The sequence below is a fragment of the Zosterops lateralis genome (genome assembly GCF_965231275.1).
Source record: "Zosterops lateralis genome assembly, chromosome: Z".
Taxonomy (NCBI): domain Eukaryota; kingdom Metazoa; phylum Chordata; class Aves; order Passeriformes; family Zosteropidae; genus Zosterops; species Zosterops lateralis.
Window position 1 is genome coordinate 78,115,343 of NC_139800.1, and position 23,440 is coordinate 78,138,782.

The window sequence follows — 23,440 nt, forward strand, 5'->3', positions numbered from 1 at the left end:
TAATATAAATAAATTAATTAATATATGAAAACACCTTGGATTGTTTCTTTCCAATTCTTTCCTTTTTACTTCTTGTTAGTTGTTTTGATTTTCCAAGACTCTTCTCCACAGTCATGTTTATTGTTTTCAAGAAATTTTAAAGGAGAACTAGGCAGAGCTTCTGTCAACATCTGTGCAGCTTCTCTTGGCTTTCAACAGTGTGCAGCATGATCTTTGTAGAAAAAGAGGAAAAAGGAGAGCCTGTTTGCCCCTTCCCCCGCTCCATGCTCCGGGACTGGGGCTGAGCCCTTTTGCCAGGCTGGACAAAGCAGGATAGGAGCCAATTCCTTGGCTGATTGTCAGGTGAATGGGCTGGGAATGCCACTGCTGTGTGTGCTCTGGACATGCTGGCATCACAGCCCTTCCTGGGCTGTCTCTGTAAACCTGCAGGAAGGGAAAGAGCTTGGAGAAGATCTGCTCTGCACTAGTGACAGAGCTCTCAGCTGCTTCCCCAACCCAGGCTTGGTGTTATATTTCTTCAAGAGGAATGAACTCTGTACAGCAGCTGAATCAGCTCTGGGCTCTGCAAACTACACCTCTGTCACCCAAGGAAATAGATCTGCTAAAGCCAGTGTTACTGACATCCACAAATCCTCATGGACTACCCAGCTGAGGTGTCTGTTCACAGCTCTGGAAGTTGTGTGAATAAAATGTACACTACAGAACTCATGCACATCAAGAGGAGCTGCTATACAGCTTTGGCACTTGTATGAGCACAGCAGCAGTGAGCTATTTAGGAGTGACTGAGCGACCTTGAGAGCAGTCTGGGCAGGAGAAAGCTGCATGTTGAAAAGGGGTTGAGGAGCAGCCATCAGGGCTGAGCCTCACTGCAGTCCTACCAGGCACTTGAACTGTATTAGGTAGAGAAATGAAGCCAGAGGAAGAGTCTGGCTTGGCAGGCAGTTAACAATAAGGGCTGTTTTGTCTTTGCTATAATCTGTGGCCATATCTGGGTGACTACTGAAGACTTCCATTTGTCCCCAGCATGCCATTTCTCTGCCCTCCAGCCCTCACCCCACTGGAAATGGGGCCCTGAACTGCAGCTTTCCACAGGGCTGAGGGCCAGAAAGCAACAGGCTCAACTAAGTCCTGATTGACCAGGGCCAAAACACTGGAAAGGGGTTTGACAACACCAAAGGCTAAAGGGAGATGAACTGGAGGCTCAAGACCATATGGGAAAAGTCAGAATGTGCTGCTGTGAAGCTTGGTGTAGTCAATTCTTGTTTTGTTTTAGTATTTAAAAAAATACTGTCTCTAACCAGAGCAAATTAACAAGCAAATGCATTTAGACAAACAGGCTGGAGAACAACCAGATGAAATGGATGTCTTCAGGTGGACAGGGCTTTATTAATCCTGCACATAATAATCTGAACACTGATATGACCTGCAATGTGAACCGTTTTCTTTGAGGTCTGTAGAAAACAGAAGTCTAAAATCTGAAGGACAAATATCATAGTCTTCAGAAAGGAAGCATCCAAGATATTACTGGTATGTTTGTCCAACTTTTATCCCTAAAGTGACTCCGGAACAATATTTTTTTAATTCCTTCTTTGCATTTTTACCACCATCAAGGACAGCTTGTGCCAAATGAGTCTAGTTTCCCTTTTTGATAGGCCTAACATATGAGACAACATCCTCCTAATCAGCTTGAGGAAGTACAAGCTTAAAAAAAAAACCCCAAACCTTTAAGAACAGTTGATCACCCAGCAGGACAGCAAATGCTGCTGCTTTGCAGGAATCTGTCAGGGTAACAGCTTTATTCAGCATTTGAAACCATTTGGTATCTGGAATATGACCCTCTGCAGATTATACCCAGGGAGGAATGGTTAGAAGGATGTTCAAGGACACAGTTTTGAGTCTAAAAACTTGCAGCAGTTTTCCAAAGCAACACAAGTGACAGAAATGTGGTCCAATAAAATCATCAAAAGCATTCCCCTAAGGAAGGAGAAAGGAATTTTGCAGTGAGGAGGGGCTGTCAGGGCAGCAGTTACTGAAAAGACCAGAAATCAGAAAACCATGAACTGAGGTGCACCTCCACTGCAAGCTGCTGCCACAGAAGATAGCAGCTATGATTTCTGGATGAAGATAGGGAAGAGAGGACCAACAGCCAAAAAATGTAATTGTTCTGGTGGTTTGGGGATGATGCAGTCTGGCTTTGAGGGCAACACTCTAGAAAAGACCAATGGGACAATAAATTATTTAGAAAACACAAGACCTAAAGATTCAGCCTTTTTTTCTCTCTCTTTTTTTTTTTTTTTTTTTTTTTTTTTTTTTTTTTTTTTTTCTCTCGAGGCAGAAAATAGAGGCAGAACTTGGCAGCATGGTCAGAGTGCAAACAATATTCTGGAGAGAGAAGGAGAGAGGAAAAGGCAACTTTATTTGCAGTAAAAATCAGCAGGTCACTTGGTGGAAGAGTTTTTGAATTAAGACAGCAGTGAGACAAAATATTTGGGAGACTGTCTAGTGGAGTTTTTTTACAAGTTTTTTTACAGATCACCAAGAGAACTCTGTCTTGGCACCACTCAGCAGAAGAAAACATGGCAGGGGGATGCCTGGACAACTCATTCAGCCCAGGCTTTATTAAATGGATGATAAATATAATCTGTCATTTGTCTCATAAACAAAAATAATTACTGTAACACACCTAATAAAATGGCCCAGTGTTCCTAAGGATTTAGAAACAGGATTTTTACTCCAAACCAAGCTCAAACACAGTCCTTGAAATCCCACATACAGAAAGGCAAATGCCATTTTCTATCTGCCTGGTATATTGTTAGCATTTCTAGCTTTTATACCTCCTAGTTAAACAAGTCACAAAGTGTTGTTTGCAAGAAAGTTGCTATGAAAAGTCAGCTGTGGAAAAATGTCAAATAATGGCTCAGCCTTTGTACCTGCCAATGTAGGCAAGGTTTTCCACGGCTGAATATTCTCCTAGAACATGACAGGGTGTGACATTAAAACTAAATAGCCATACCCTGAATAGCTTTCCCTGTAGCTGATTTTGACATTTGAAGGACCGAGCAGTTTCACACCTTTTAAGAGTACCTTGCTGGCATTTTAGAAGTTTCCACACTGACATTTTGTATGAAGAAAGGAAACTAGTGAGGCTAAAAGGCTTTGAAGTACAGGAGGGAAAAAGGCTCCAACAGGCAAAACAAGCTAATTTTGGTGCTCTCTGCCAGTTTAAAAAAAATAATTTCTATTGCTGCAACTAAGCAGGTAAAGAAGTGGCAATGACATAGCTAAGTGTTTTAAACAGAGCTCAGTTTTGGCATTTCAGGGCAGAGAGCTTTGAGACAAAAATTGCTGATATCAATTTCAGTAATCACTAGGACAGCATGCCCATTGCTCAACCTAATTTTTCCCACCATGCAGCACATATTTAGTTGGTTTTGGGTTTGTGGGGTTTTGTGTTTTTCTTTCAGCACAGAAGATGTAGGGGCAGTGCTACTTTTAAAGCACTAGCTTAACTCCTGGTTCAAGCTACATTTGATCTAGCTTTGCAAATTTTGCCTGAGATTCCAAACAGTGACAGTGCCCAAGCTAAAAAAAGCATCTTTCTTGCTAAGCTTTTAATCGCATCATGCTCTTAGGCAAATAAACTATTTTATTTAGCTGTTTGAGCCAAATTAAATAGAGGGAAACTACAATAACAATATAATATAATATAACTTATAGATAATATATGCTAAGAGCATGATTACTGGAAGCCCTGGCTAGCTGGAAAGTTATCTTTTTGTAGCTGCTTTGTGCAAGAGTCATCAAAATAATTGCAGTATTTTACCAAAAGCTAAACAAGGAGCAGACACTATTTTACTGGAATTCCCTGGCTGCTTTTCAGCTCTGTGATGACGGCAGCAATTTTCTTTCCCCACCAAATTATTACCTTCAGAAAACTAGTTGTCAACAATCATAAGGCCATAGAAGGGGTGCTTCAGTGATAAACACCACAAGATTTACAAACAAAGAGAAATTATTTCATTAAGCTAACCAGCATATTGGAAAAACAGATTGAAAAAACCAACCCCCAAAAACCCCTGTAAGTCATCAACAAGCTTTCAGGCTCTTACATGTTACAAACCTGAGACAGAGTTTCCGGACCTGAAAGAAAGTTTCTCTTCCCTGTGCCACCCACCCAAAGCCACATTGCTTTGCTGTGGTAACAACGTGGATTTAGTTACATCATGTGATCTGAGCCACCTGCTATCACCTTGATTCAACAGCTTGCAGGAAGTTCATCCAAATAGAGAGATTTTAATCTGGTTTTGCATTTGGATTTTCAGTATTATCTAGAAGCTGCATTTCTACAGCTGGCAATGCAACCCGTAGGGTTTGCTCCCCTAAAATATATTTTACAAATAGTGTTTAAAACTGAAGTATTTGGGGATCATCTTGGCGAACTTTTGGTAACCCAGCAGAACTGTTCCTCCCAGTCCTACCTGTTCCTGGGCCTGTAGATCTCAGCAGCTGCCCAACCATGGCACTTGAGTGAGAAGGAGGGAGGGAGGTTTCTGCAACAGGTTTCTGGACTTCCACCCCCCTACTCACCTACATCCTGTTCTTGCTTGAGTGAGTGGAAAACACTCCAAAACAAAAAACTCATTCTTTTCTTTTCTTTTCTTTTTTTTTAATAATGAAAAAAGCCAAAAAAACCACCCCAAACACTTCCTTTCCAGAGGAAATTCTGAGTATTTTAAGTTCCAGCTCAGAAATAAGTTTATTGAATACTTTCCAGTGAATGGAAATACCCAAACTGTGAATAGTTCTACCCAGTCAGCACTGAAACACTACGGTTTACACTTCATTGTGTTCCTCAAGAACTTTCAACTGTGTCATATCATTCCTTAATCAAAACAAAACAAAACAAAAAAAAAATTAATTGTTCAATTTCTCAATGATGCCAAATACAGAAAGCTTAGATTATTTATCAAAATGTACTAAAATAGGAAAAGGTCACTTATGGGAAGTGATTAAAATCACTGTTAGTCATTATTACCACTGAAACTACAGAATCGTGAAAGAGAAATATGAAAATCTTGTTTTTTGATGTCATGGTTTATATCTTAATTTTGAATGATCTGCTCATTGAACTGAAGGGAACTAAGAATTCGCTCTCTGAACCTTTCCAAGAAGCCATTACTAATGTGTTTATTTGGCATTTGAATATATTTGAGTCTAAGTGACAAGTTGATGGCTTTCATCAGTTTAGCAACTTGGCATTTTCAGTAAGTTCAACAGCTAACAAAGATGTAAAATATTGAAGACATACTGGGGAAGGCTGCAGCAATTTCAGTCTAATTCCAGTCTGATGGTTTATTAAATCTTCATAGTGTTAAAATAACATGCCAATGTCAGGAAGTAGAATGGCCTTGAGTACAGAGAGGGTGAGAGCCCAGACCTTGTGCTCAGCTCCATCTCTGTTCCATCACACCAGCCAAAAATCGTGGCCATTGCAGTCCATCCACAATGAGTGCATGGGCTGAGTTCACTCTTGAAAGGGAAGAGGGCAAAGCAACTCAGCTTTTCTTCTCTGGGTTCTGCATGCTTCAAAGAAGGTTTCTCATTAAAAATCCATCTCTTTGGCCTCAGTTTAATCTCCTCAAACCAAGAACAAAATGCCATGCCATTACACTGAAAAGCATTCAATCATATTTATTCACTCTTTGAACAAATTTACAGATCAAGTAACTGCAACAAAGAAAAAAAAACCAACAAATGATAGCAAAATTTGGATTATTTCAAGCTAAAAAACCTCTTACTTAAAAAAAAGCATGTTGAAGGTGAAAGTATATTCAGAGACTTGCTTTACATGCTGAAACACACACTCAAGAAATGAATCCATGAGGAAGTGTCAACTAGTGTTATTCAAAACTTTTCTATATGGTGACCTAAACCTTCCTTTGCATTTAAATCTTCCTTTTGGCCTAACACCTTCCATCCATTTTTAATTCCACTCCTATGGCCTTAAAAATTTGTTGGGTTTTTTTTTTGTTGTTGGTTTCTTTTTTTAAACAGCAAATAAATTTTGGTTTTGTCATAGACACCAGCATAAAAGTCTAAAGAATTTAGGGGTGTGTACTGGTTTTCCTTGATTGCTACACTGAAAACTACAAAACTTTATATTACACCATTATGCTTACTTATCTTGAAATTATTCATTTCTCTTTGTCTAGTGGTCTGTGTTGAGCAACATTCCAAATGAGGTAGACTGAAGGAATATTTATCATTATAAAGACATAAATGTTGCAGAGGGAATCAATTTGTCAAGGAATGTAATTACTCTTTCCCTCATGCTATTCCTTAATCTCTGGAATTTCAAAATGCTACTAGCTGACTTTGTATAACCTGAGTTTTATCTCACTGAAATCCCTGAGGATTTATTTTTATTTTGTCCCATTTATTAATTTTTATAATGCTGGGGAGTTTTTAGCCTGATTGGAGGTAAAAGTCATATGCTAATAGGGGGTCTGCTAGTTCTGCTACATTTCTCCTCCTCTTTCAACCACTAAAAAGAGGATAAGAGACATGGAAAAACCTGTATTTGAGAGGCTCAGTGAACAGTGGGGAAAGTGCATGGTAGATGCACATTTGTAGCTAAAAAGCATGTGGCACTCATTCTACTTCTTGGAGAACAGTATGTTCTAAAAATATAGCTTTAAGTTTCACTTTTTTGACTTTAGGGAGTTTGAAGACAGGGATGAACTTTAAAAGGTTAGTAGTTATAAAGTTTGCTCCTAGAAAGCTTATCAGGAGATCTCTTCCCAGTCTGCTAAGACTGCCTATGTCCATGACTCACATGTCTACACTTATCTGGAAGGAGGAAAAAATCCCTAAGCACTAATCATAAAGGGCTTCCATGGATCCTTTTCTCTCCATTTTATTATCTTCCTCCAGCACAATCAAGGTACCACTGTAACCACCCTTGCAGCACAGGGCAGAAAATAATGCTGAGAATGCAGAGCAGAAAAATGTCACAGTTGTGCCAGCAAAACACCTGCTGAGCTTTGCTGGGTAAAGAACCCTCAAAACAAAACCATCAAAGAATGAACAAAACAACAACAAAAACACCTGTCAAACCGTTACAGTAAAATATAGAAGAAAGCTTTTTTAAAAAGTCAAATCAGCACCTTCTTTTATATTGCTAAGTCCTAGAGGGGAAATTCAATTCAAATTCTCATCACTATAGAAAGAATAAAACTTATCCCCTTAGAAAACAGGCTGAGATTGTTATCCCCTCTTCCCCAAATCCATCAGTCTGGCAGCAAGGATGGATCTTGAAACCTTTGAATTAGTTGGGTTTCAGTGGTTTAATATTTGCTAATCAGTTTGGCCACAGCTCCTTAGACTCATGCATCCATCCTGGTATTTTTGCTGGACAGACTCAGGACGACTTAGCTGCTAAAAATCAGGTGTCTTCAGGCCAATATGGCCAAAGTAGAATCAGTCTGGTGAGACACAATACAGTTATGTACTACTGCACAGAACAAGTAAAAAAAAAAAAATTCTTTCTCATTTTAAACAAATTACAATTAACCCAAGAAGTCCATGCAGGCAAGGCATCTGAGGACAGGCAACTGGCAAGGTAACAAAACTAAGCCTTTTCTATGAATATTCTGGACACCATCTGGAAAGCAAAGAGGATTTTCATACACATTTTCAAATAAAAAAATACCCTCTTTGGTGGGATATGACCAGGCCCCAGCTGATGAGTAGAAGCAGAAATTCAGTCTATAAATGCCCTCCAGAGAGTGCTCAGCCCAGGCACACACATGAAGGGTTATCCACAAACAGTCTGTGCTCTGCCATCCCACCTGGCAGCAGCTCCATGTGGTAGCACTAATGACCCATCTACTGTAAACCAGCCTCATCCCACCTACTGCAAATAGAGCCAGATGCTTCAGAGAAGTCACAGTGCTTGCTCCAAAAGAAAGAAAACCCCTGACAGTCCGGTGTGAGGCACAAACACAAGTGCAAGTGGCAACATGGCAGAGCTGGCTGAAGCCAAGACAGGGAATCCCCAGTGCAGTCACATGGAATTACGTACAGGCTCATCTTGACTGAACTCAGATGAGTATTTCTGGCAGAGATGGAAGAACAGCCACTGTTAGTGATGCAACTTCTGTGCACCAGAGAAGGAGCCAGTGAAATCAGAGCCGGCCAATGTCTCACAGGCTTCTTCACATCTACAGTCACCTGAGGTATGGGAGCAGGAATCAGCTTCCTCCTCTTTCACTGATAAAGCAGAGTCTACCTGTTTTCTTTTTCAGGACTAGTGCCCTCTGAAGTTTCTGTTAAAATTAAAGAATTGATTTCTTCTTCTATAATTAACCTGTCGAAAGCATTCATGGGATCATCCTTTGCAGAGCTCTGAAAGAGAGGAACAACATTTTTAACAGTATTTCCTCATGGCGACTGTTGCTTTTACAACCCAGTAAGACAGACCCCTGTTCCACAACATATACCCTGTATTATGGTGAAAAGCCAAGGTGGCTGGGAAAAAAATGGTGCTTTTTGCCATTCTGTCAGCATGGCATAAGCCTGGCTGACACAAGAGATGTCCTCTGGAGATGAGGAACTGAAGGTTGGTCCCCACCTTAAGGGTGCTTCCAAATATAGCCAATGGGTGAAGTTCAGGCAAGAGGATGGAGAACTGAGCATGCACACACTTTGTAGAGTTTTCCCTGAGCACAGAGGAAATTACTTGGGGCAGTAACAAAATGCTTGTGAAAGCATAACAAAGTGTAACAGCTACCACAGTTATGGCCCTTGTGGCCAAGGGTCCCATCTGGGAGAAGAACATTCATCACCTCGTGTCGAGGTTTTAATTAGGGCTTGTGAGTGTAATACTCTAAGGATTTTTATAAAGGGCTACTGACAGATATTTATTTAGAAATAACTTTCCTTAATGGGTATTATGCTTATTTTCCCCAAAATAAGGCACCACTGCAAGTCTTTCATCAACCAACGCCGGAAACAACTATAGTTGTTTTTGTTCTTTTGCCAACAAGAAACTATATGTCTGTTTTACTTCCTAGCTAACAGACTATGATAAATGTGAGAGTGTTAAAAATGTTAGCTTCTGGAAGTCAAACACAAATAGCTTCATTCAGCATCATAAATATGATTAAGTAGCAGAAAAAGACATGAGTGCTCAATAGAAGTCACTTACTGGACTTGCAAAAACAAAGAAAAATCCTCAAAGCAAAACCCACGCAGCAAAAGAAGCCTGACAATCAGAAAACTGCCACCCAGGAAACCCCAACCTGAAACAAATTTAAGGGACTAGCAGCCTGGAGTAACATAATAATGCAAGTCTACTAATCTAACTAGAAAAGTACATACAGTTTGGGGGGCAGGGGTAAATCTAAGTTTTGGGTAATTGTTTCTGAACAATTCCTAGTATTGTAAATACTTAATCTTCATACAATATACTTACTTACACACACTGTTATAAAACAGACATAGGAAAAAGAAAACTGCAAGCCTAGAGATGGAATTGTTGGCCCAACAGCTTCTTACTAACCTGGGAATCCTCGTTCTGCTCTCCAAACATGCGCTTAAGAATTTCTCTAGGGTCCGGAATTGGTGGAAGAATTAATATCTTCAGCCTTCATGAAGTTGAAAAGAAAATATTTAGATGAAAGATATATTAATTTTAAAATCACTTTAAAAATCACAAAATCGTTTAAAAATGTCGCAATCATGTTTAGGTACAGTCAAGAAAATTTGTGGAGTCAGTTTTGTCATCACTGGCCAGCCTGCAGTCTCAGTGCAACTGTACCCATTTCTTATTTTTACTCCCCAAAACAAAAGGAAAGAGGAACATTGACACATACTGATTCTAAATAACATTCACTCTTGACAAAGACAGAAGCAAATGTAGGGAGATCTTATTTACCTTTTCAGATAAACTAGTAGAATTATTGTAGATACTGCTACTATTAATGGAATGGTAATTATCAGAACAACGTAAATTGTAGAGTCCTTCTTCTCACCTGGAAAACAGAAATTGTAGAAACTTATGGATGCTTTGAGAGGCTTTTTAGGAAAAATGACAACAAAATGGTTAATTCTCCAGTTTGTTCATAGACTCAGTGCTTTTTCAAGTACACTAGCACTTTTGTAGGAAGGACAGGCTCGTTTTTCAAAGATGGGATTATAAAGTAGACATGTTTGGCAAGAAGATGAAAATGAGAAAGACTCAGAGCTGAAAACTTTGCTACACTGGACATTGCACAGCTACACAAATGGCACCACTATCAACATACACAGACAGCAGCACAGGCTGGGACTGCTGGTGGTGCTGCTGAAAGACTAGAGGCCTTCTGCCCTCTTTTCACTCAAAATCAAGTAAGGTACATAAGAAAATCATCTTTAACTCCCATTTCTTTAGCAGACAAAAAGGTATTAAATGCCTTACAGATGAAGAGTAAAGTGCAACACAATGCAGGGACAAGTGCTCTCACCAATGCTCTTTTCTTCACTCCAGTCACTGTAGAAATTGCTGTTGTAGCACTCCCACTTTGGTTTTGCTCTCACTTTGAAGGTGTACTTGCTGTTAGCATCAGTGCCAGCAACTGGCACAGAATTCACCTCAGACTAAGGCAAAAAAAGAAAGGTAATTTGCTTTGTTCAATTACCAACATATTCTCAGTCCTCACTTCCAAGCCTATTTACATTGTGCAGCTAATGTGCCCTGAATGTTTTGATGGAAGATCTTTTTATGACTATGAAACCTCATTAAAAATAGGACATGGTGGCATTTAACAAGCACAGAGGGCCTAAATGTACATTCCAAAGCTAAGATTTAATCTCATTCATTGCTACATCTATCATGCAGCATTTGGCATCAATGATTAAACTAAGATTTAGCATTTGGAACAGTGCCTTTTAATTTTTTTTTTCCTTCTTCTGAGAAACATCTGTGACTTACCCTGCCTTCTCTTCTTGTCAGGGCAGCATAACTTTCACCATACCAAACTGTTCTATGATGCCTCTACAGAGAAGAGCACGCACTAGATAGGATCTAACTGCACTTATTTTTTATCCAAAATGCCAGTTTCCTGGGGAATGTTGCTAGCATTCAAGTTCGGGGTAGAATAAACAACTAAATATGCTCCACAGGAGAAGACTGCCACTCACTTTGGAATTTATGATGCTGTTTTTACCATTGTGATCAAACAGTACATCCAGTTTGGCTATAGATATATATCAGGAGTCAATCCAGGCACTGAACTCAATGCATTTTATATGTACACTAAAATCAGTGTATCTGAGAGTGCACACCTCTTTCTTCCCCTCCATCCTCAGTCTTTAACCCCTTGCTTTTCTGTATGAGATTCTCTGTTGTTATGTGCATCAACAGTTGATTTTTCTTTAGGGCAATCAGGTCACAGCATTCAAGACCAAAGCTGCCACATGACTCCACAGACCAACAGCAGGAAAACCCAACACCAAGACACCAAAACCCATGTGCCTGAGAAACATACAGGCACCATTTCCTGTAGTCCTGTAGTAAATCCTTCTTTACCAGACTGTTCTCACACACTAACAAATTGACCTAAGCAACGATGGGAAGAATTCATTAAGACTTGTATGAATTTTTATGTACAGCTTTTACTAACATAAACCTATGGTATGAGAGAAAAATCCTACATTCATAAGGCATTTCCAGCTCTGGCACTCGGCCCATTCACATGCAATGGCTCATTCTCAACCACAAATATTGCAAAAGATTCACAGAAAAAAAAAAAATCAGTAATAAAAACTTACTGGAATGTTCTCCAAATTGCCATTGGAATATTTATGAACTTCATAGCGTAAACAATTTTCTGGAAAAGTTTCTGATTCACTCCATTTTACATCAATTACATCATTAGTCTTTGACAATGTCAATTGTCTTGGTGTGCCAGGTTTTACTGAAGTGCAAAATGGAATAATTAGTTCAAAAGTCTATTTCACCACTTACAAAATTTTTTCAGTCCTGTATTGCAGAATATTATACTCACACTACATTAAGAAGAGAAAGAGGAAAAAGCACCAGTAAGTAAAAAAAAGGGCAAATCCAACTAAAGAATAAGAGTGGAAGTTAATAGAAAATTCCCCCTTCCCCTCCCACCCAGATACCTACCCCACAGAAAACAATCTCTTGTCTATATAATTTCAAATCAAAGGTCAGTAGAAGAAGGGAGCATCTAATCTCATTGCCTCATCCATACCTAATGAGGTGAAAATTTCTCAAATGGAAAATATACTACCAAACTTCTTATTTTAATTATATTCTTATGATGTAGTGTTAAACTTACCAAGGGTAGTAGGATTTTTACTTGCACACACAGGCATAATGTCTTCAGAGTCACCTCTAATCAAAATCCTTATAGCAGGGTAATTCCTGGTGACTTTTGGAAAGGTAAGATTGAAAATGCATTCAAAGATTCCTTGGTCTACAGAGGAGTTGCTACACTTCTCAGGGTTTTCTAAGCCATCAAACCTAGAGAAATGAAATTATTCTTGTAAACTTCAGAAGAAAAGGACAGCAAGGGGAAGGCTTGTTTATAAATGTGTGTTACAAATTCTAAGGACTGATATTGCATTAAAGCTATGCTATAACTTATAAAAAAGTAAAGCTAAGCAAAGTAAGCAGCATCTAATTTATCTCAAGCTTTAGATAGAGAATTGTTTTTGTGAAGAGTGCCAAGGAGCAGAAAGAGAGGCAGGTTTGCTTTATATCAAAGAGAACAACTGCTGTCAGGTTTGCTTCACATTTTCCACATGGGAGAACAATTCCAAGGAATAAAGAATATTTTGAGAACAAACTAATTTGGACCACTTCTTGTTAACAGAATTTGACTTCTGTGATAGAATGAGCTGATCAATCTCCTTTAGCTCTGCCTCAAGTATTGCAGCTCTCGAGACAGTTGAGTTTCACCTATTTATTTGATTTGCTTTCAAAATGTCAGTATTCCCTTCCAATAACAGAGAAGTTAGGAAGACAAACTTCTTCCTTGCTCCTCTTTGTTGCCCAAGCCTCAATGAAAATGCACCAGTTGCTTTTCCTCCCAAGAAAAACAAAACCAGAAAACCCCACCTCACTGGCATTGTGGAAAATGTATCTTTTAGTCTAAAATTTAAGTGTTTTCTAAGTTTTTGGGTTTAAAATCTAAAAATTATTATTCTTTCAAAGCACCATGAATTGAAACACTGAAGTCACTGCAGCTACATCTTCTATTAAAATTAAGGGCAGGTTGAAAACATAGCTCAAATCTAAAGCATTATCCCAGTAAGTATCCCTATACCCAGAAATTCAGATCTTCAACCCTGCATTGGTCCTGTCCTTGTAACAAAGAAAAAGTTTGAGTAGGAGTCTAGACAGTGAACAAATAGTGCCTGCAACATTCAACAAAAGCAGTAAGTTTTCTGCTGTTTGCTGCCCAAATGCCCTGAAATTGAACAGTTGACCTTGTGAGACTGCCACTGGAGAAGAAGAGCAAAAAGTTTATGTAGTTAGCTCAAATAAGGCAGAAAGCTGATCTAAAACTACCCCAGTATTTCTACAGAAGCTAATGCAATCTGGCATTTCACAAGCCCCATCAAGGTGCAGAAGTATGCATAGATTAGCATGTACAGCTATCAATGCCAAGAGCTGGCCCACACAAGCCTGTTCCTTTGGAACAAGACACCATTTATGGATGTCCACTGGCCAACGGGGATGATGACGATAAAAAGATGTTCTTCATAGCTTTAAAGGTGAATCAGTTATTTACAACACTGAAGATGCAAACAGTAGTACTACTAAGAGTTACTAATCCTTTCCCAATGGTTTATGAACTGACACACATATTACTGAGTGAGCCTAACTTAAACAGCCCATTTTGTTGGACTGCAAGGAAAGCATTTAATACATTGGTCTAGCTTAGTTCTCAATTATTCCCTCTTTGAATCAAGGGCCCAATTAAAAAAAATATAGAAAGCAATAGCAGCTATGTTAATATGGTCTACAGAAGCAGATAAAAAAAAGCAACATCAGCTTCCCAAAAAGTCTTGGCTGTAGCAGCTTCTGGCCCATTCAGTGGTGAAATTTTCTGTTGGATGGGACTGAGCAGTAACTTGGACACAATGCCCTGGGAAGTTTCAAAGCAACAGGAAGCAGACAAGTGGAATGTGTCATGGAAAACTAAAGATTAGTCCTGGGGCACTTTAGAGCTGGGAATAGAAATCTCCCACGAACCAGTAGAACAAAGTGTAGTTGGTGTCACTGCTCGCGTTCTTCCCAGGACGCCAGGTACAAGCCATGTACTCCAAATTGTGCCAAACACAGCTCAAGTCAACAGCAGCAGTGCCCGGAATACCTGCAAGGCAAGTTGGAAATGTTCTTTATAATTTATTTTGTCCAAGTTTTCTCCGCTGCTTCCAGAAGTAAACATAACAAACTGGAAGGCAGAAGTGGGTTGGTTACCTCTCACACTACACTGCCTGCTCAGCACAGCACATTATGAGTTCCAGCTGTTTAGAGCTTGCAATGGCTGAAATCTCAGCAGAGTAGTTTCTAGAGGCAAGCCAATCATAACAGCAACCCCAGTGCCCACCAGGGGTGAATTGCTACTTACCAGATGCTAAAGACAAGGTATTGAGGAAAATATTTATTTCTACTAGTCTACAGTTATTTTAAAAATAAGTCAAAGTAGCTGGTAATTACAGGGAAAACTATAACAAAGCTAAATGCTATTACAGCCATCAGTGTCAATAATAAAAGGCTGACTATTTTTATCTTCTCCAGATACAGTATTAGTTGCTTGGTATTCTGAATATGGAAATCCCTCTGAATCACATATTTACAAAAGCAACACTAGATAAGCTGACTTTTTAATTGAGACCCATATACCTTTAGACATTAAAATTTAAAATTTGGAAACTCAAGTCACATCAATACAAATGAGTACTTAGCAATTGTGAATAGGTCAATGGATACCCCAAGCAGAGCAATCATGGAATAAAGTCTTTCATATTCAATCATGCATTTCTGTATGAGTACTTTACACGGTATTGGATGCTTTTTTCTTGTAACAAGTAGCAACATCTCCATGAACTAAAAAACTAAATGCTTGTTAAGTGCAGATCTACTTTGAAAGCCCAAGCTTGTATTGTCCCTGAAGCAGCAACTAAGAATATAGGAAAGTGAAACAGGTTTTCCTATTCCAAGAAGCATATAAAAATACTTCATCTGCAAACAGACTTTTAAAAGCTTCAGCTTGTTTAGTACATGCTGTCCTAATGATCTGCTTCCCTGATTTCACAGAACCCTTCTGGCAAACACATACACAGGCTTGATAAGGTCTCTCTCCCAATCACATGTGGTTTTCATCCACATCAAGTCATGTTCCCGGGTTAAGGCAGACTTTTAAGCAAGACACTCATTTTCTTGTTTCCATTCGAACTTCAGGCATTCAGCAAAACACGCTACTCCTCAAAGCCTGCTTCTTAACAATTTTGCTGTGGACCCCTTGCTTCTGCATGCCAAGAAACAAAAAATACATTTTCTCTATTCATTTTGCTATGCTTTGTTAATCCGACTCATCTCTTTTGAAAAAGAGAGATCCCTATTACAATTACTTAACTAATTTATTCAACAAGTTGTTAAATTTGCTACATTCCTCCCTCCTACATGGACAATTGTAAGGTTATTTTATAGACTTCTGTTTATACAGAAAACTCATACGAAATAAACTGACTTAGATGTTAGTCATACAGACAGCAGACTTAAAGGATTCTAAGCTATGTCTTATCCCACAGCCACCACACAGCAGGAAGAAGAGAAATAGCAGGAACCACACTGCTGTTTTGGAAGAGCACTTCAATTTTACAAACTTGTTCAGAAGACTTTAAGCATCAGAAGACCCCAGTTGTGTTTAAAAGTGGTATAATCATTCTCTTTAAGCTCTATCAATAAAATCAGCTCTTGTGTCTGGTACTTCTCTATGATGTATTTAACGATTTCTTGTTAAAAGAGCAGAGAAAAAGCCATGTGTCCTCAGGCCAAGAAGGGTCTGGCCACTGCTGGTGTTACCTTTTGGTAGAAGGGAGGTCTCCACCCAGGAGCTGGGCTCACTGGTGCTGTCATTCTTGCATTCACTTCTCACTCTGAGGCGCATTTCCTCATTCAAGTGCACATCCGTCACACGGAAGCGGTTCTTACTCCACGCCTGGGTTTAGATGGGGGGAAGAAAACCAAAACACTTGTCACACCATCTCAGACACACAGGAATTCCTGCCAGTGTAAGCATGGATATATTACAGCCCTTCGGAAAGATTACAGCTCAAAACTAAAGGAGACCAGTGTCTGACTATGTGGGAAGCATCAGCATCACTTGGCTTTGCTTTTTCTTTCTCAGGCTCAGTAAGAACTCGCAAAGAAAAACTGCTCCTACCCCTGTGATCTACAGTCAGAAGTAAAGGCTACACAGAGATCAAGAAGTAAGTATGACATGGGGAAAAGTGATCCTAGAATAAGTCTTCATGGATAATGCAAAATAAGCATGTTTATACTGCAGCTGTATAAACAGCCCCTTACAGATCTGACCTTCACCTTTCTCTGTGTGTGCACATGAGGGCAGGACCAACAGAATGAAGAACATTTGAAGACACAACCAAAAGGCAGCGAGATGAGTTTGGATGATTTAAGGAGCAGAAGAAAAACCTACCAAAACAAACCCATAAATGGCTATTAAAAGCAGTGACACCACATCAAGCCCAAGTAGCTCATGATCTTCCATTTCAAGTATGTTTGTGTGAGAAAACAGCTCGCCCTTTTATCACACACTTTCTTGAGCATCTTTTGTTGGGCTAGGAGGATGCCTTTTAGTTAAATGGAAACTAGATACAAAACAAATATCTTTGTTATGGCCAAAGTATGTTATGTAACCACTCATATATAAAAATAATAAATATTGGCACTAATGAGAGGGCAAAGAAATCAAACAGATTAAGTTTGTCTGGGTTTGAAAGACAGGTGCTTTCTCTCTGGCGAGGAAGGCAGGAACCTCCCTTGGAATAGAAAATGTGGCCCCCTTCTTCTCAAATTATAATATTATATTAGGATAATATAATATAATATAATATAATATAATATAATATAATATAATATAATATATAAATATATCTATTAATATTTACTATATCAATTAATATTTAATATTAATATAATATATTGATTATTATATTAATTATTATATTAGTGTGTTTTAATATAATATATTTATATATTATATGAATATATCATATAATATTATAACTCTGACATAATGGGGCTTTCAGGCAAAGGTATGAGGGAAGGAACAACAGTTGTTTCCTGGTGTGTGTGTGTAAAACAAGGCAAACAAACCCCCCAGGGCAGCGCCGAGGGACAGAACACAAACCCCGGGACAGGCTGGGCGCCTTCCCCTGCCCTGCAGTTCCGGGCACGGCCAGCGGGGGCGCTGCGGGCTCCGAGCCGGGCACGGCCCTGCCGGGATTCCCCCGCGCCTGCAGGGGGCGCTGTGGCGCGGGCTCGGCCCGTCTCCCTCAGGGGGGAATGGCGGGCGGGCCGGGGGGAGAGAGAAAAGCGGCTTCCTTTGTCAATCCCCGGGGACAGACGGTGTCAGTGCCCCTCTGGACGGCGAAACGGGCTGCGGCAGGAACCTCGGAGCGAGGCTGGGACGGCAGAGACGGGCACAGCCCGGGGTGGCAGATGAAACGTATCATAAACTCCTGAGCTGCAGCAGGAGCTGAGGGGTGTCCCGGCAGGCCGGGGCTGTGGGGTTACACTGCAGGGAAACACCCGGAGCAGCGGCACAGGAACGGCGGGGCTGGGCAGCGGCAGCCCGGACCCCAAACACGGCCCAGAGAGGCTCTGTGGGGGGAAAGGGGCTCGGGGTCCTGGGTTTTCCCTGAGACACTCAAGGAGATGGTGAGGAATCTCACCCAAGTGACATCAGGTGTGAATAAGGTCCCAGTTCAGTGGCCGATCCCACAAGCAGAGCCTCACCCACAGGAGGAGAAAATAGTGGGAGATGAGACTCCTCAGTGGTGGGGAATTCCTCCCAGAGCAGCCGCAGCCTGTGATCCCAAGAGCAAGACAGAGCTCAGAGCTGAGCCCAGTCCCTCACTCCCCAGCCAAAAATGTCAAAGTATCTCTGCCCTTCCCAAAAGAAAAGCCCCCAGCTAAGGGCTGCAGCCAGCTGCTCCCCTTTATCCCACCCTGGCCACTTCTTTTGTCTCTCTTAAGTACCGGCCGTTATCATCTGTTAGCAACAAAAGGGAGGAAATTTCCTTAAAAACAAAACAAAACAAAACAAACTCTCCTAACCTCCAACAGGTTCTATGAGCAAAAAGATGTAGCAAGATGTACAGTGTGTTTCATCCTATCCTGTGAAACTGCTGACCCTCAGTTCCTTCATTGCTGACGACCATAGTGTCTATTAGACTCTTCCACAAACTGATTCAGCTCTTTAATCAAGGAGATTTTCTACTTGTTGATTTGTTAATGACTCGATCAAAAGAGGTAAATAGGTTTCTGCTGCGTTAGCAGGTTCAAGTGGCTCATTTAAAGGTCCAGTGAAGATTATTAGAGATCATTCATGTCAAAATGAAACACCACCCTTTTAGTTAAATCTGATCAGCTGCGTGCAAAACCACAGTCACAGAATCATACAACGGTCTGGGCTGGAAGGGAGCTTAAAGACCATCTGTTCCAGCCCCCTCGCCGTGGGTTCCTGCCTTCCACTAGAGCAGGTTGCTCAATCCCCCATCCAAACTGGCCAAACCACATCCCTACCCATGTCCAGGATATCCTGGAGCTGTGAAAAAAATATAGTGGTTAGTATGAAGAGGCCAATGTAAGCATCGGGCTGCAGGACTGTAACAGGGCTCAACAACAAAGGACTGTTCCAAGAGGCACCATATCAATTGTAACCATATCTGAAAGACCAGCACTGCCTCCCTCACAGCTGGTATCTATCAAAGGCTTCAAATTCTCAGGGTTTGGAATTACAGGTTTATTTTCTTACTGGCAGTAAACTCTTACTGGCAATAAACTGTAAAAATACTTTTCCTAGAGCTCATAGCAATGGGCACGATGGCAATGCCCTGACCAAACAGCAGCTAATCCACAGCAAGGAAACGAAAGCCCAAAACAAACAAGTTATATGACTTCTGTTCTAGACAACAAACATGCTCCATATTGTCTTCAAAATACAAACACCACCACCCCCCAAAATAACTGTAATTGCAGGGAGAGGGTAAATGGGGGAATTCTTCGAATTACCTCCAAAAGATGCAATGCTGTCAAACCACAGCTAAATCAGCATGTCTCTTTAAACTGAGTTCAAAGTAAAAGAGGAAAGCCTTTGCAAATTCCCATTTAACTCTTATGGATGTAGATAGCCCTGTATCTATTTTTTCTAGAAAGCCGCATAAGTAAACACTGGGACTTTTCCCCATCATTATTACAGTACTTCTCCGTTACCATCAGCACTCAGTCATCGGAGAGCAACAGACAGATTTTTCTGATCTGACGATCTCCTATGCTGGTATGATTCACTTTTGAGGTTTTGATCCCATGATAAGAATAAAATGCTATATTAAAATTGTATTTATATACATGTATGTGCTGTCCCACACTGAGTTTTGTAACAGTAAGACATTTACTGGAACACAGAGTTTAAAGAGGCGATGTACTCACTCTTCCATCCTCAGGATACCCATTACTGACTTCACTGGAATACCACAGGTTGCAGCCACTGCTGATGTTCTCGGGGGGGTTCCACGTCCAGTTCAGAGTACAGATTTGGATAAATGAATAGTTCAAGTTGGATGGAGATGGAAGAACTTTTTCTCCTGGAAGAAAGGAGTTACTAGTGTAACAATCCTGTTGGCCCACACTTTACCATTGCTAATACTGGCAAATTTTTAACTCTCTGATAGAAAAGAACACAAAATAACTTCTCAGCTTTGTCAGCTCATATTTGATATCAGATAAGGTACTGCCCACTAAAGTGTTTCTATTATTCTTGTAACCTCAACTCATAAATAATTTAAATATGCACGAATTAAATGAAAAGTAATTTTTAAGAAATTGTAGCCTGCAACAATGTAGTGGTTGTGGTACTTGAGCTTTTGCATTTTGCAGAAAGATGAATCACATGATGAAACTTTAGTAAAAACAGTATATACATTTTGTGGGGCAATTAATACTTTGCTTTCCCCAAAAGTTACCCATCAGCATAGTTTTAAAGACAAGTGATTACACCTTGCAAGCAACAGTTGTACGTTAGAAGCCAAATTTAAGAAAAGATTGTAAGCAAAGCAAAGATCGCAAATGCAAGAATTTTAAAAAACAAGGAAACCACATCACTTTCTCAATTACCTGTTAAAAATGTAATGCTATGTTCTGGCACAGTGAGCAAAATCAGTGTGGGACAAGTAGTGATTTGCTGCTGACACACTTCAGTGGTGCATTTTTTCACCTTCCCAAAAGCCAGTGAGGAGCAGAGCAGGGCCACGACTCAGAGATGGTCACAGCGATAAATCCATTTGTACATTCACCATTCCTTATCTTGTGCACTGAGTCAATGCCTACTCAAGACCCATCACACAGCTTGAACATCATATTAGAAAACAAAGAAGGGAAATACGATGGAAAATGGCAAACTTCCAGGAAAAAGTGTGTGTCAGACATCGATTCTAGAAACCATCGTCAATTGGGAATTCCCTAAGAAAGTGAAAGTGGATTTTGTTTTTTTGAAGGGCTGCTCTAAGATGTACTATGAGAAGATATTGAACCAGAAGCCCAATGGGACTGTTTCTCAGGGTATCATCACTGAGGCATCACCACTTGTTTGTGGACAGAGTGTGCCTTGTTACTCAACAGTTTCACAAACACTTCAAAGAGATATCAGGTAGTGCTGCAGGTCTTGCTGTCCCAGGGAACCAAGCTCAACCCATCCCAACATTCAAGAGAGCTCATAGGAAAAGGGCACTATAATTGCACCAAGATCAGTTTTCCCATCCAGGTAACACTGCAGCCCTGTTTCCTCCTACTAGCACAAGGAAGAGGGAAGAGAGAAAAGCAAAGGAGCTTCCTTGAGCAAGAATTCTGACCAAAGCATCCACGACACCATTATCTTACATTTCCTGAAAGTCACAGCAGATCTTGAAGGGAATTCATTAAACTTCTGGAGCTCTCTCAGACCTTTGCATAGTTCAATGACATGCAATGGTAGAGATCAAGCACCGTTACCATCCATGTGTATGCACAGATAATGGAAGCTTGCAGAGATAATGAGAATAATAACAAAGATTCACTGATTTAGTCTGAATATGCTTACTTTGTTCAAATACTTAAAATTTGGGGGATTTTTGTTTGAGCAGAAAAGAGAAATTTTTGTTCTTGCAAAAATGCAGTCTCCAGTGAGAAAACTGAATGTAACAAGAACATCTTTGCCTACTACCTCTAGCACTAACAAAAACTTAGGACTGGCTTTAGGAACAGCCTTGGGGCATTAAGTTTGCAAATTCTGAGTCCTTTCAATCATGCGAAAAGAAAAGAAAAGAAAAGAAAAGAAAAGAAAAGAAAAGAAAAGAAAAGAAAAGAAAAGAAAAGAAAAGAAAAGAAAAGTTTTTCAACAAGAGTATGCAGTTCCAAGCACGTCATCTTGTCTTGATTGAACTTTTACCTACAACAGCCACAAACATTAAAAAATGTCATCCCTGATTGCTGTTCTGAAGTTCTGAACATTTTCTTCTAATAGGTTTGATTAGAAACCACTGCGCTTAAGTTTGCAATTACTAGCCACCCAAAGAAGTGCTAATAATCAAAGTTTATAAATTAATCAGTAAATAGCATTAGCATAAAAAGTTTAAATCTAGTAGGTTTTTGAATAATTTACTAAATTCTGAAGCTTGTGATTTAATGATTTTGAATTCAGTTTTTATTCATAGGTTAGGCCAATCTCACACTTTCGTCTGTGTAAAATATAGAGTCTCACGCTCTCATTATTAAAATTTCTGTAGCAATTCTTCAGAACAACTCAGTGATCAACTACAAAACATAAGCAACCCGTTATTTCACTCTTAAAGTGCAAAACCACGGTGATGCTTCTAAGAAAAGAAGCACAGCAGTAACCAGCAGAGATTAGGTGAGGCATAGAAAACATTATTTCTACAAGCCATAATGAGGAAACATATTTTGCGAGTGTATTAAGTACCATGTGAGTGCTGTAAAGCAGCAAAGAACTTAGCGTATTTTTATTTTGTCCTGAATTTTTTGAAAGTTGATTTCATAGCGATAAACCGAATTGCAGACAGTTGAAAAACAGCAATTCTTTAATGTCTGCAGCTGGATTTTTGGATAACATAAGCAGAGAATAAAGCTTCGAGCCCGAGTCCTTATGAAGCCCTCACAGACACGCACGCAATCCTTCCTAAAACTAAACATCCGTGCTTCCAAAGTCGGGAATTCTAAAGGCAGAGCGCAGGGACAGGACGAGGGAGGCTCTGCCTGCCCGCACCCGGCGGAGCCGCTCCCGCACCACCGCAGGACACGGGAATCGGGGCTTCTGCTCGGGGTTTTAAGGCAGAGACAGCCCCGGGAAACGGAGACGGAGCTTAAAACATTTCTGCCGACCCCGCCAAGAGCTGCCTTACTGAAAGAGAACAGATTTTCAGCATCCCCGCGCTCCCGGTAAGCGCCAGGGCAGAGTGCACGGCCGGCGCTGCCTCGCACACTGAGCTGGCGAGCTTCGGGCGATTTCTGCTACAAAACGAAAGCGTTTTCCCTCACATCCCTGCTGTGGTGTGCGCGGAGGCACGTTCGAGCCGCGCACGGGGAGAGCCCGGAGCGGCCGCCCCGGCGGAGGAGGACACGGAGCGCAGCCGCTCCCGATCCCGCCGCCCCTTCCCGCAGCCCCTTCCCGCTCCTACCTGCCGCCGTCCCTGCGGTCGCCAAGCAGCACACGGAGAGGAGGAGCGGGCAGAGCAGCGGGGTTGCTGCGGGAGCAGCCATGGCTCGGCCGCCCCAGCTCGGCCCCTCGCTCCCACTTCCCGTCGAGGGGCCGGACCAGCCGGGAAGGGCGGCGTGACGGGACGGGATGGGACGGGACGGCCCGCCCAGGTAACCCGAGCTGGGCGGAGGAGTGGCCGGCCCCGCCACCTGGGCAGCACCGCCTCTGGCCGCAGGGCTGGGCAGCGATGGGAGCATCCCACATCCCCGTCCCTCGGCAGCCCGCGGTGCCCTCCGTCTGTTGTCACCCCTCTGTCGCCCCCGCTGCCTCCCGCGCTCTCAGCACAGAGTCACTTCACAGGATCGATTCGATTGGAAAAGATCATTGAGTTCCCTTCCGCTGGAGCTGTCGGTCCCTCCCCGAACCCG

General features: G+C 41.0%; 1 protein-coding gene across 1 annotated transcript; it reads right to left on the reverse strand.

Annotated features, from left to right (window-relative positions):
* Positions 1-5,399: 5,399 nt before the first annotated feature.
* IL13RA1 (interleukin 13 receptor subunit alpha 1) lies at positions 5,400-23,109 on the reverse strand. The gene is made up of 10 exons (XM_083883276.1): positions 22,993-23,109; positions 19,754-19,908; positions 16,103-16,238; positions 14,267-14,387; positions 12,345-12,529; positions 11,812-11,957; positions 10,506-10,638; positions 9,938-10,034; positions 9,563-9,647; positions 5,400-8,406 (listed from the first exon to the last, which is right to left on the reverse strand). The coding sequence occupies exons 1-10, from the start codon at positions 23,072-23,074 to the stop codon at positions 8,287-8,289; spliced, it is 1,260 nt and encodes a 419-aa protein (XP_083739402.1). The 5' UTR covers positions 23,075-23,109; the 3' UTR covers positions 5,400-8,286.
* Between the last annotated feature and the right edge of the window lie 331 nt (positions 23,110-23,440).